Source organism: Panthera pardus, unplaced genomic scaffold (assembly GCF_024362965.1).
Source record: "Panthera pardus isolate Hobbes unplaced genomic scaffold, ASM2436296v1 HiC_scaffold_1, whole genome shotgun sequence".
Classification (NCBI taxonomy): domain Eukaryota; kingdom Metazoa; phylum Chordata; class Mammalia; order Carnivora; family Felidae; genus Panthera; species Panthera pardus.
This window is the reverse complement of record NW_026526654.1, coordinates 83,505,600-83,519,365: the sequence shown is the minus strand read 5'-3', so window position 1 is coordinate 83,519,365 and position 13,766 is coordinate 83,505,600. Positions and strand designations below refer to the sequence as shown.

General features: G+C 45.9%; 1 protein-coding gene across 1 annotated transcript in view; it reads right to left on the bottom strand.

The window, feature by feature from the left end:
• Positions 1 to 13,766, bottom strand: part of FLT3 (fms related receptor tyrosine kinase 3) — a 56,137-nt gene that overhangs the window by 22,881 nt on the left and 19,490 nt on the right. The window contains 7 exon segments of the mRNA XM_019447891.2: positions 1,346 to 1,450; positions 1,539 to 1,671; positions 1,759 to 1,865; positions 3,146 to 3,324; positions 3,597 to 3,708; positions 4,452 to 4,555; positions 13,455 to 13,623. Coding sequence (XP_019303436.2) covers positions 1,346 to 1,450; positions 1,539 to 1,671; positions 1,759 to 1,865; positions 3,146 to 3,324; positions 3,597 to 3,708; positions 4,452 to 4,555; positions 13,455 to 13,623 — 909 coding nt within the window.

The following is a 13,766-nucleotide window of genomic DNA, read 5'->3' as shown; positions in this document are numbered from 1 at the left end:
GAGAGCTAACTTACAGCAAGGAACTTGATCTCTGTGGTGTGAGAGAAGGCTTCTCTGAGGAAGTGATATTTCTGCTGAGATCTAAAGGAGGAGTGGGAGAGAACCACGTGAAAGGGGAAGGGTGGGCAGAGGGATCAGCCTGCACATAGGCCCTGGGATGGGAGGGAGCGCGGCCCTCTGGAGGAACCGAAAGCAGGCGGCCTCCCAGTGAGCGTGAGGTGGGGAGGGTGAGGTGGGGAGAAGGGCAGCCAGATGCTGCAGGGCTGTGGAGACTCCTTCGGGAGTAATCGAAAGCACCGGGAAGTGCCAAGTGGGGAAACCGGTCTGCTTTGCATTCCATAACCGGCACTTGGGCCTCAACACTGAGAATCCAGAAGGAGCCCGTAGGGCCCGCCTGGAGGGCCGCTGCAGCCGTTCTGGAGAGAGAGGTTTGGCCCGGGGTGGTAGGGAGGTGAGAAGAGGGTGGGTTCAAGGAACACGGGGCAGGATACCAGGCAGGGACAGCCTGTGGGGTGCTAGAACGGACCCGGTTTCAAGGATGCGGCCTCGGTTTCCGGTTTGCCCAACTGTGGGGAAGTCATTGGCCAGTCGTTGGCCCTCGGCACCGATCACTGAGCGGGAGCGTTGATGGAGGGCCACGGTTGGAGGAGTTCAGTTCGAATTAGAGAACCTTTTGAGATGCTCAGGCATTTGGATATAACCTGAGGCTCAGAAGGGAGAGCAATTGTGAGAACCCCTGGTACCTAGACTAGAGCCACGGCGGCGGGGGGACACAGATAGCCTGTAGTGAGCATGCACGGTGCAAAGGAAGGAGGCAAGCCTTCATCAACAGTTGGTGGAAGACCAGGAGCGAGCAAAGGACTGTGAGGCAGTCGGACTGGGAGGAGGAAAGAGGCCCGTGAGACTTCGTTTGTTGGAGGTTGCTGATCGCGGCAGCAAAAGCCAACCAGAGGGCTCTTGCTGAGCCAAGGACGCTAGGGGGAGGGATGGCGGGGGAGCCACAAGTGGGAAGTGAGAATGCAGAGGGCTTCGGTCGGTTCTTCTGCCCAGAGTCTGTGTCACAATGTAAGAAACAACATCTGCCCGTAATAACAGTACCCCCTAACACTGAAGCTGGAAACACCTAACAAAGCCAGAAGAGGAAGAAGAGGTGGACTTTTGCACTCGTGACTCGGATTTTATACTCACGACTTGATCGACACCAACCCCAGCCCAGTCCCCTCTTAGCCTTGAAAGTGTGGCACGCGGTAACCGTAAAAATGCTGCAGACGAGGAGAAGAGGAGGCGGGAGACGATGCCTCCCATTTTTGCACACCTTTGTGGGTGCCGTTCCACCTTACCGTACCTTTCAGCATTTTGACTGCCACCTGGATTGAGACTCCCGTTTTACTAATTCCGTAAGCTGTCGCGTTCATCACTTTTCCAAAAGCACCTGATCCCAGTACCTTCCCTGCAAGATAATGGTGGGCGAGGGCACGTTAGAGACTTTCCAACAGAACGGAAACGCTGTGGAAACATTTGGACCATTGGATTCTCACCAAATTCTAAGTTTTCTCTTGGAAACTCCCACTTGAGATCATATTCATATTCTCTGAAGTCAACGTAGAAGTACTCATTATCCAAAGAGCCGGTCACCTGCACCATTTGCAGCTGGCTTTCGTACCTAAATTGCTTCAGAGATGAAAATAGTGGGTCCATTAGCAACAGGCAGTTCCTCAGAAATAGGAAACAGGGATGGATTTTTACCTGTGCGTTTACCTTTTTGTACTTGTGACAGATGAGCATGGTTAGAACGGCGATGAAGGGAAGACAAAGCCCAAGGGTCGCATAGAACAAGATGTTGTCTTGGATGAAAGCGAAGGGCACTGAAAGGAAAGAGAATCACTGAGCAGTGAACTGGATGGAGTGGAAGCTCACTGGATTTTCGCACATCCTGTTTGAGAAGCCATCATGTGCGGTCCTTACAAGCACCTGACAAATACTCGCCTCCCCCACGGAAAATCGGGCAATGTCCCTGTAAAGGACAAGTTCCCTTCCTAGAAAATTTTGAATGATTTCAATCCCATTCTTAAAGATCACGTACTAGGGTTATACCAATTACATCTGTTTAAACCCACAGGATATTCAGGTCAGACATTAAAAGAAAGAAGTTAGGGGGCACCTGGGTGGCTCCATTGGTTAAGTATCTGACTCTTGGTTTCGGCTCAGATCGATCGCACGGTTAGCGAGACTGAGCGCCATGTCGGGCTCAGTGCTGACAGTGCAGAGCCTGCTTGGGATTCTCTCTCCCTCTCTCTCTGCCCCTTCCCCCCATCACGCATTCTCCCTCTTTCTCTCTCAAAATAAATAAATAAACTTTAAGGATAAAATAAAATAAGGGCGCCTGGGTGGCTCAGTCGGTTAAGCGTCTGACTTCAGCCCAGGTCATGATCTCGCGGTCTGTGAGTTCGAGCCCGGCATCGGGCTTTGTGCCGACAGCTCAGAGCCCGGAGCCTGCTTTGGATTCTGTGCCCCACCACCACCCCCCCCCACACCCCTGCCCACCACCCCTCCTATACTTGTGCTCTGTCTCACTCTCTCAAAAATAAATAAATGTTTAAAAAATGTTTTTGAAGAATAAAATAAAATAAAATAAAATAGTTTGTGTTTTCTGTTCGAAGGTATCGTATGCATGGGAAGTTAGTTTTGGGATGCTGGTGATTTTAAACTATGTGTAGGCAGGCAGGTTTCAGACTTGCTTAGGTTAGAAGGGTTGTAAAAAACAAACTAGAAATTATAAAAGAGCAGGCTAAAGGAACATAAAGAGATTCATCAAAAGAGAAAATGGGAGAGACCCCAAATCACTACATCGGTTTCTCTAGAGTTGGATCTTTTGGTAGATACTTCCCATCCTGGGGGTTTATGGTTCTACCTACATCACTATAACTCATGAGTCATAATAACGTAAGGAGAAGTCCCTCTGCCCCTAAATTACAAAACAGCCTATGTTCGGTGGGGGATTCTTGCCTGACTCAAGAAAGACTTGTGTCACACCTGAACCTGTACGCTTTTGGAAAATTCCCCAAATAAAAGCCAACAACAGGGACTAACTTCTCTAGTGGGGAATTCCTGAAGGTGGTTCCTTACAAGAGCACCTGCTGTGTACCTGATGAGTTTAAAAGGATTGTTTCACAAGATGTGCCAAGGGAATTGTATGCACAGCACTTCACCAGGAATCCTTTTACGGCCTCACTCATGTTAAGAGTACTGCTTGATACCCATTGTCCAAACACTTTTCTGTTAGCCGTTTTATTCCAAATGCCTTCTGTGATTTCCTCTGTGCAGCTGAAAAGAAATGGCAGGGAAGTTAGAGAGGCGGGGCCTAGCGTCAGATTGGAAGTTAGGGTTTGTCTAGTGAGCTTTAAAAGAGATTTCTTGGATTGTAAGTTGTCAGAGACAATCTGTGACCATTTAGAATTATAGCTGACTCAGAAGGCAAGCATTTTAAATACTGCATCCCTTCTTCTTAAATCGTATTCACGAGCAAGTGTCAATATGCCAGAGAGAGTATGAGTTTTATGTTCTTTCAACATAAGAGATACCAATGTCCTCATTACTTGGGAGACTTGTCTGAACACTTCTTCCAGATCCAAGATGGTAATGGGTACCCATCAGAGGAGCAAGAAGCCTGACTTGCTGACGATCCCTCGACTACCACCTGAGGTTTCCCTGTAGAGAAGAACATGTAAAATAAGCTCACGTGGTATGGTACTTTCCAGAAATGGCCTCAGCGTTCGCTTCATCTAGGTTGCCCATCTACTCCAAGCAGTTTGTGCATCTGGGAAGGTGTCTCATATGCAGGATGACTCAAGACCTCTGGTTATTCCCTTTTTTGCCCCTTGGGTGGAACTTTCTGTCCAGACAGCCCTACCACCCATGTGCAAACCACTACTTTCCCACTGCCAGGCCCCTCCTGTAGACGGCTGAGATGTGCTCATCTCTCTACCTCCAAGAATCAAAACGATTCTTAGCTTCAGGAGAGAAACATCTATAAAAAGTCCAGTGAAATGTACTCGCATCTTTTCATAGGCCAAAGGAACAAAAATTACTAAAACAAATAAATGTCAGGTAATAGGACTTTAAGCTGTTCCTTCACATGACCTTTCAAAGTACCAAAGTCAATAAGAGACCACAAGAAAGTACATTCAGAGAGGACATGGGAGAAGGTATCTTAGCCTCAAAGATGAACACAGAACAATTATCTATCTATCTATCTATCTATCTATCTATCTATCATCTATCTATCTGTAAACAAAGCCAGTAGATTTGAAATAAAATTTCAACATACTTCAGTATATAACAATAGCTTATGGCATCCCTTCTAAGCCTTTACTTAGCTCTTTCTGGTCATAGTTAATACACAAGTAAGCAGTGATAAGATTAAAGTGAAATTTCTTGACAATTTAACTTACTTCTTACGTTCAGCGTGAACATTTTCGTGAATTCGGCATCATCGTTTTCTGCATGAAATATGTATTCTCCTGGCTGGTGTTTATGGTTGCAGAACTTAGATATGCTGTTTGAAAAAGAATTAAAGATACACTTAGCCAGATCCTTACAGGAGATGATGAAATGAATGTGAGCGTGCATGGACGTCTTTCTCAAGACTCTCACTCCCTAAAGTCCCGTGGACAGGTGTCTGTATGCCAGGCCCTTGTTAATCTAAGTGTGGTGTGGTCCACAGCCAAGCAACATCAGCATTGGTATTATCTAGGAGCTTGTCTGAAATACAAAATTTTAAGTCCCACCCCAAACCTACTGAGAGTCTGCATTTTAAGATGATCTCCATGTGATTCATATGCACGTTAAGGGCTGAGAAGCCCTCGTCTAGGCTGGGGTTCCTAAGAGAGACAAGAAGGTTCCTGCCCCCACTCTTCTATACATTCTGGACTAGTCTGACTTCCCAGAAATATGGAAGAACCTCTATAGGCAGAGGAGACCGTAATCCCCCTGCTTCCTGAAAGGATGGCTCTCTGACATTGGCCCGAGGCGGGACCTATAACCAACCCTTGACTCACATAGCGATTAACAGTGATATAGGCTCAAATCCATTGAGTTTGTACAAAAATCTTCCGGTGGCTCAAGCATCTCTGCGGATTGCTCATCAGCCACTCAATACACTTAGACATGGAAAACTTGATTTTGGAGATTATCCGACATGCCTACCAGGTACATGGGGTGCTCCATGTTGGACAGTGTAGGCGAGATAGGGGATCAAGGAGCTGTTGAAGACGCCTTCGTGCATTGTAGAGATAGAAAACAAATCCCTTAAAACAGAATAAGATAATCTAAGGATTGTTCAGAAGCTATTTAATTAGGCTACCTCTCTCTCTATACAGCCAACTTAAAGAAAAAAAGGGGGAAAAGACCACATACTGACAGGATAGAAGTGTGAACAGGAGAACACAGGGGGTGGAAAGCAGGCTTCAACTAGCAGCTATGTAGGATGCAAAGACCTATAAAGTATGGTTCCTGTTCCCAAAGACATCATCATCCAGGTGGGTGGACAACACTTCCATAGGTAGAATAGCTAAATCGTTAAACTAAAGGCCAACAGAAGATTAGGGAAGGCAGAGGCCAGTACAGATGAGAAAAGTTCAGAGGTCTGCACAGAAGCAGGCAGGACTTGAGCTAGATCTTTGTGGATGAGTTTGTTTTAATGAGAAGGCAGAAGAAAAGCATCCAAGGTGGAGGCAACAGCTTTCCTTAAGACATGAGATGGGAACTCATTGCGTATGGCCACAATGGAGAGGAATGGGCAAAGCCTCTTGACCGGAGCAGGAGCACAAGGGGAGATGTAGTAGAAAAGGCTGAATGGGTAAGGGGTGGGACTATTTATTTATTTGAGAGAGTACATGTGCTTGCAAGCAGGGGAAGGGCAGAGAGAGAGAGAGAGAGAGAGAGGGAGAGAAAGGGAGGGAGACAGAGAATCCCAAGCAGGCTCCATGCTGTCAGCGCAGAGCCCAATGCGGGGCTCAAACTCACAGACCATGAGATCATGACCTGAGCTGAAATGAAGAGTTGGGTATTTAACCAACTGAGCCACCCAGGCACCCCAAGCCTCATTATTTAGATTCACGGGGAAATCGGGAAGATGCTGTAGATTCCTGAGCGGGAATGGAACGTGATGAACGGGATCGTAGTTTAGGTGGTAGGAAAAGGTTACTGGAAAGAAGTCCGGAGGCAGCTGTAGCAACTCATTCATACATTCATTCATTCATTCACTTGTTCTGCTGTCAGTGGTAGAGTCTACTTATTGGAGGAATCAGGGGCACACCAGTGAGGTAGAAAAGGTAAGTTTCTGTTCTCACAGAATTTTCACGTTGCTGGTGACGGTGATGAGTGGTTCCAGTATAGTGTGGGAAGTCCTGTGAGAGCAGAAGTAAAAGTTCAGATTTGAGAATTCAGAGCACGAAAAAGCAAGGGCTGTCTGAGGTAGGGAAAATGGGACAGGAGAGGGAAAAGGAAACCCAAGAGGCACCAGGAAAAAAGAACGAGCAGGTGCTGTGCTGGATATGGAAGATGAAGGAGAGAACAGAATCCCTGTTGACCCCCAACATTCAACACACACTAACTGGCAAAGCAGCTCCTGAGCCCATGTTTATCTGACGCCAGTGCTCTGTGCCTTGATCTCCAAAGCTAAAGGGTCATTCTGACCTTGTGTAGCGATGAGGGAATTTATTGCTCTGACCCATCAAAGTGAGCATTTGACAAGTTATTTATTTGCCTTGCTAACAAGAAGGCTGAACTAGAAAGGGGGAATTTCGTATCCTGACCTACTTCTGGGCAACAAGGAGGACATGGCTGGTGAGACACAAGCGACGGAAGGATCGGGGAACGCCAAATTATAACACTAGGGAGGAAAGCAAATAGAGCTACCTGTGATTTCTAGACTTTTAGGAAGGCAGAGTTTAAGTGGTCCAAGAAGGGAAAGATGTGTGTGCTTCTTAAAGGGAGCATGTGGGGGGCGCCTGGGTGGCTCTCGGTTGAGTGTCTGACTTTGGCTCAGGCCGCGATCTCAGGTTTGTGAGTTCAAACCCTGCCTCAGGCGTTATGTTGATGGCAGAGCATGCTTGGGATCCTCTCCCTCCCTCTCTCAGCCCCTGGCTTGCTCTCTCACTCTCTCTCTCTCTCTCTCAAAAATAAATAAAGATTTTTAAAATTTTCATTATACATATATATGTATATATATATATATATAGAGAGAGAGAGAGAGAGAACGCATAATTCCCACTGGACAGTAGCCAAAGACCCTGAAAAGGAAGAAGAAAGGAGATAAAAGAAGCCGGTGTGGCTAGCCAGGCGCCATGCCAAAAGCACCAATCAGTTTGGTACAAGAAGAAGTTACCGATACAGTTAGTGATTATCATGCAGACCAAAGCAAAATGCTTTGTAAACTTTTCCCTTCCTAAGTCTTTTGTGCTATCTTCATGGACTACGACTTGCCATAGGATAGATGAGAGCATCTGAAATGTCCTCTTCCAGGTAGGAAAGTGGTCACATAAGTAGCCTGAACACAAAAGCAAATATCCAGGTTGTTTGAAACAGCTTGTCCTCCTGTTAGGACAGTTAAACCCTAGCAATAGCAACAACCGTGTCACTGAACTCCTCTGGGAATTCCAAGGGGACTAACCAACGAGGTAACCTGGACACTCAGAGCTTCCTCTTTCCCGAGGGTTTTTCTAAAGATGACCAGCTGGCATGTGATCGCAGACCTGAAAACGGGAGTTGACGGTGAGATAATATCTTGGTGACGAAGAGGTTTTCTCACTACAACCACGAAAACGGTTTTCTCCTCTCTACAATCAAAATGCTGGTCATTTTTATTTTTCGTTCAGTGCCTAGAGGGGCGGGGCTGAGGAAGGGCAGTTTCTTTCTAGTGGCTCAGGGAGTGATTTGCTATAAAGAATGCTTTTTCAAAGGGCAAAGGATTACCAAAGTCAAATCAGCATGCAGAGAATAATAAAGCATGTGTTGGGGAACCTGAGAGCTTCTGAAAGCGGGGCTGGGGGAACGCGGCCAGGCTGGTGTTGAATCTGATCTGTTCAAACTTTCGTTCCACGTTAGGTTAAGACAGTCAGGAGGTGGGAGAAAGGTGCTGATGATTTTATACTACTCTCTATATAATAACATGCTCGCTTTTATTTTATTTCAAGGGAGTCGGCAAGGCCTGGGGGAATGTCACCGTTAAAAACTAAATAGCAAAGCATGGCACATCTCATAAGCAGGGATACATTTATTTCTAAGTAACCAAAGAGAATGCTCGTATTTTTGTTTTCTTACACATTGGGTTTGAGAATCTTACGCTTTGGAAATGAGTTGGTGTCCTCATCATAACTAGTGATACGGTTAAAAACAAAGGCTTTGAAGCCAACTGTTTTTGTTGGGACCCCAACTCTGCCATGGCCCCATGGTGTGTCATTGGGCAAGTCACTTAACCTCTCTGTACCTCAGTTTCCTCATCGGTAAAATGAAGACAGTAGTAGTATCTGGGGCGCCTGCGTGGCTCAGTCGGTTAAGCGTCCGACTTCAGCTCAGGTTATGATCTCTCGGTTCAGGGATTCGAGTCCCGCATCGGGCTCTGTGTTGATGGCTCAGAGCCTGGAGTCTGCTTTGGATTCTGTGTCTCCCTCTCTCTCTCTGCCTTCCCCCCCTCACGCTCTGTCTCTCTCTCAAAAATAAATAAACATTTAAAAAAAAAAAAAAAAGGACAGTACCAGTATCTACCTCATAGGGTTGTGGGAGGAGAATGCTCTATTAAATTTTTAAGTAGTTTTGTATAAAGCATCTGTAATAGTGCCTAGCCCATAGTGAACACAATATATGTGTTAGATTTTCATTACTATGAGGCTCATGAAGTCCAGTAATCATTTTGAATAAAAAAGAAATTTGGAAACTTTATTGTGGCATATACTGTGAGAAAAATCACATTAAAACAAATTTAAAACTATGGAAAGAACAACAACAACAAAAAACCCCACTGAAGTTATGCCTATCAACAGGAGTCAGTTAAAATAAAATTGCCTAAAAAGTGGAATCCTATGTGGCCATTGAAATAATATAAATAATGGAAGACATACTTAGGACCATAGAAAGATGCCCATAATATAAATAAAAATCAGGTTACAAATGGCACAGTTAATGCCATATGTATACAAAAACCCGTTTCTAGCAGTCCTGCTATCTTGTTCTTGAGAAGAGGTCAATTAGAAAGAGTCTGAAATGTAATCTCTGGAGGTAGAACTATTGGTGTTATTTCTATTAAAAAAATTTTTTTTTACATTTATTTATTAATTTTTTTTTTTGAGAGAGAGAGAGAGAGAGAGAGAGAGAGAGAGAGAGCACAAGTGGGGGAGGGGCAGAGAGAGAAGGAGACACAGAATCCGAAGCAGGCTCCAGGCTCCGAGCTGTCAGCACAGAGCCTGACACGGGGCTCCAACTCATGGAACTGTGAGATCATGACTTGAGCCGAAGTCTGACGCTTAACCGACTGAGCCACCCAGGCGCCCCAATTTAATTTTCAGGCAATTTCAGAAAACAGGAGTAAAGGAAGGGTGTTGAGTTTGCCCTCTGTGGACAAGTAACCACCTAGTCTGTCTTTCATACGATGGGATTATGGGAATTAAACGAGACAATCCACATAAAGGACGTGCACACTGCCTGGCATGTGGTAGGAGCTTAAAGAAGTTTCTTTCACACTCGGCAGCAGGGAAGGGGGCAGGGTTTGCTGAGGCTCTCGGTAGTTCACTGAACCCACACATCTTTTCCCTCCTTTCTGTGGACGCTCAAGGCACATTTCCTCCCGGGGGAAAAAAACCCGCCCCAAGAGGCTCAATATGCTTCTGCTAATATATATCATTTATTGATTTGAGAGCCCGCTTTTCTGTTAGTCTGTTCTTGAGGGGGAGGGCAACTCACCACCCAGAACCCACACGACGACCACACTGCTGTTTTCCGTAAGTGCTCAGTGAATGCCTGGTGCGTGCAGAACTCAAGGCTCCCGGAACTGGAAGATTAAATGCTCCAGGACAAAGCAAGACACGGGGATTGGGCAAGCCAAGGAGAGTCTTCCAGAAGGCACCACTCAGTAATTATAACATCTTGAGTTCTGTGGTTTTTTTTTTTCTTAACCATGAAACTGGGAAAAAGCGAAGGTAGATTCGGTGTTTATTAAGGAAGTTGATAGGGAGGAAATTCTGCAAGCCAAGAGATGTACTATCCTAGGACCTCTTCTCAAGATCAAGATACCAGGGCTGTTAGAAAATGATATAAGATGTAAACACATTTTATTATGTGCACCCTCACACTTTGGGTGTAATATTTGAGGAAGTAAATAGGAGAAACGAAGCCGTGAAGGTAGGGAAGCTGACAGACTTCTGGCATACACGCTTTGACCACACCAAAGCCCTCCCGCGAGGAGGGTTATTACACGGGCCTTTCGGTTACGTCTGAAAAAAAAAAAAAAACTCGTGTCGCTCTGTTCATAAAGTCACCGGTTGCAGTATGATTACAGTGCTATACCTCACAAACAGAGTCCAGTCTGGGTAAACCGTTAAGGGAAGGGATGCTTCACTGCACTAGTCGCTCGGCTTCTTAGTAAACTTGGAACGTTTTATAATAAAAAGTTGGAGAGGACTCAGATCGTCATGGAGTCTGCCACCTGCTATCTCAACCCAGGGCCTCGTGGGGCGAGCAAAAGACGCCTAGAGCACTTGAAGCTGTGTTGAGATTTTTCAGTTGTTGTTGGTGTCGCTCAACATGTTGAGCGTCTTTTTCAGGAGGGAGGAGGCTCCACTTTCCCTTTGTGCCGTGTGTTAAGTGACGCACGTGGTGAGGCGTGATATCAGGTGCATCCTTATCACCAGCACACACTGTAGCTCTTCAAGAACTTTTTGAGTAAGATAAACACTGAGTGGTGGGTGTTGTGGTGAGTGCCGTGGGTATGGTGCTCGCAGGGCACAGAGGAGGCCATTGACTGTTCTGGCCCGGGGCTGTGCATTGCCACTCCCCGGGGTGATGACGAATTCGTTCGTTTATGAAACACGCGTTGCCTGAGCAAGGTAGCGCAGACAGATAGAGAAATGACAGAACACCGATCCTATGGAGGTTTCGCACTCACTGGTGAGCTTCAACACCCAAAGAGGTTAACCATACTACCAGCCAATTATGAATGCGAAAGGCACAGAACACCGTAAGAATCAGGACCTGTCCCGATCTATTCATTTGGCTACCTGTGCAAAGTCACCTCTTGGGGTCAGGGGTGCAGACTGTGGCCATGGAATGAAACGGAATGAACTCTGCCACTCGATTGGCCTGTGGCCCCTATATCAGAGACACGGTCCTCTCATCGGTGACTCTGTAAAATCCCAAGGGGTTGTGCCAGGAGCCAGCAGCACAGGAACACCGATCTCCCAGGTGCCTCTTGCCTTTGAATGTGCCCCCTCTAAATTTGGGGGGCGGGGCAGAGAGAAAGAGACATCACCGTATTCATTCTTGTAGACCCTCACACCATCAAGTCCGTCAAGATATCTAAGGAATATTTGAATTAAGTGGAGTTGATCCCCTAGCTCTTTGAATCAGGGTCAAAAGAGAATCCCATGGTGCTACGAGTTTCTCTGACCCCGAGTCACAACGCAAAGAAGGGAGGGGATGTGGACACCACTGGTACCCTTCTGAGCACGGGCCTGTGGTGGTCCATTCAACTGGGAAGACAGGGCTAACTCCCCGGCCTTCTACTCGGAAGTCTGATCATTCAGAACAAGAGCTTATGACAACAGGGTGATCCCTCTGAGGCAGTGGTTCTCAGCCACGGGCAGTTTTTCCAAACCAGGGGCATTTGGCAATGTCTGGAGGGAGCTATGTTTGGCTGTCGCCATGGGGGGGGGGTGACGGTGCTACTGACATCCGGTGGGTGGAGGCCAGGGACGCTGCTGAGCATCTACAAGGCACAGCCCCCAGAACAAAGAATTATCCAGCCCAAGTCAACAGTGCTGCTTTTGAGAAACCCGGAGTCGGAGAAGTAAGTGGGTATCAGTCCGCTCACAGGTCAAAGGCTGCGTTCTTAATTGAAAAATGAGGGCTTTGAACAGTAAGGGGTTTGTCATGCAAACTCAGCGCGACAGCTCTTTTTAAACATGCCAACAAGGATCAGCTGTAACCCCTGGATCACAAGGATCATTCTGGGGTATGAAGAATAACACATTACTTGCGAAATAGAGGAGAACCGAGGGGAAAACAAGTCTAAGCTCTTCGCCCGGACCAACGCTATCCGATAGAAACATAATGCAAGCCACAGGCGTCATTTTAAAATTTCCAGTGGGCTAGATAAAAAAGTAAAAATAACTGAAGAGGAATCACTGGTTGTCTGTAAGTCCATGCATCCAAAATACTATAACTTCGCCATATAATCAATATAAAAAAAATGAGATTTTTTTTTTTTACAGTGTCTTTTTCACACGAAGTCTTCAAAATCTAGTGTGTATTTTACGGCTATGGCCTGTTTCCGTCCGAACTAGCCCATTTCAAGAACTCGATAGTCATGTGTGGCTGGTAGCCGGTGTGAGGCACCACGCAGAGCTAGGCCTGTGATACGCATCACCGGAGGTGACTGAAAATGTAGAATCTGGGCATTTTGCCCCAACTGGTCAGCACGTCTGGAATGGGAGCCAGGAATCCGCATTTTTAGCATTTGCCCAGATGTTTTCTACAGAAGTGGTTATGGACCCCATGCTGAGAAACAATTTACTCTAAACCACTGGCTTGCTTGAGAGATGACAGATACCTTTCAGGAACTCGGAGTCTGGCAGGAAATCATGTTACACGGGACTACATTTAAGAGCTAGGAGGTGTCACAGCTACAGAAACTACAAGAAAAAAAAAAAGGCGTTTTCTGGTTTCCAAAGAGGGAATGAGGAGTTTCTCCCATAAGACAATCTTGAATAGAGTTGTACAAATCCCCAGGAAAATGGGATTTTTTATCCGTAGGCTATTTCTGCACTTAATTTTTTGAAGAGCTAAATCAATGCACTTATAGGCAATGTTTTGCTGTTTTTAAGGGGTTTTACTTCCTCAATCAGCTGCATATCTACCGAGGGAGATTTAGTATACTATATAGCACAATATTCTCAAATGGGAAGTAACAATCTAGTGACTCAGAAAACGCCATGGAACCATACTCAAACTAATGGGATTCTTTCTGGGTTTGTGTGTGTGTGTGTGTGTGTGTGTGTGGCAGGTTATGCTATTTGAACTGATTATCAGACTATTACGGTGTCCTAATCTCTGCTTTGTTTTCTTCCTCCACTTCAACGTCAACCCAGTAATATACAAACTCATAATACGAAAGTGCTCTTCCGGAAGGCAACAAGGAGGCTTGCGCTAAGCCTGGCGAGCCCCTGAGCTCTTTGTTGGCTCACCTGTACCCATCATCGAGGCCACTCTGCTCACAAGGAAATGATTTTTGAGAGAAGGTCCACGTACACCTGATTTGTGGGTATGCTTTAAACCTGACAGAAAAGCAAAACTCTTCATACTGGTCAATCTCATAATCTTCACTTGATTTGGAAGCGTTTATAAATCCTTTTTCTGTAAAAAAAGAAAAAAAGGCATTTCTAAATTAGATGAGGTTCGTATGGAAACACCCTGAGAAGATACAATAACATTTTATTCATCAGTATAAGGTAAGACTACTCAGCTGTGGCTATGCTGCGGGTCAGATTGGACAGTCC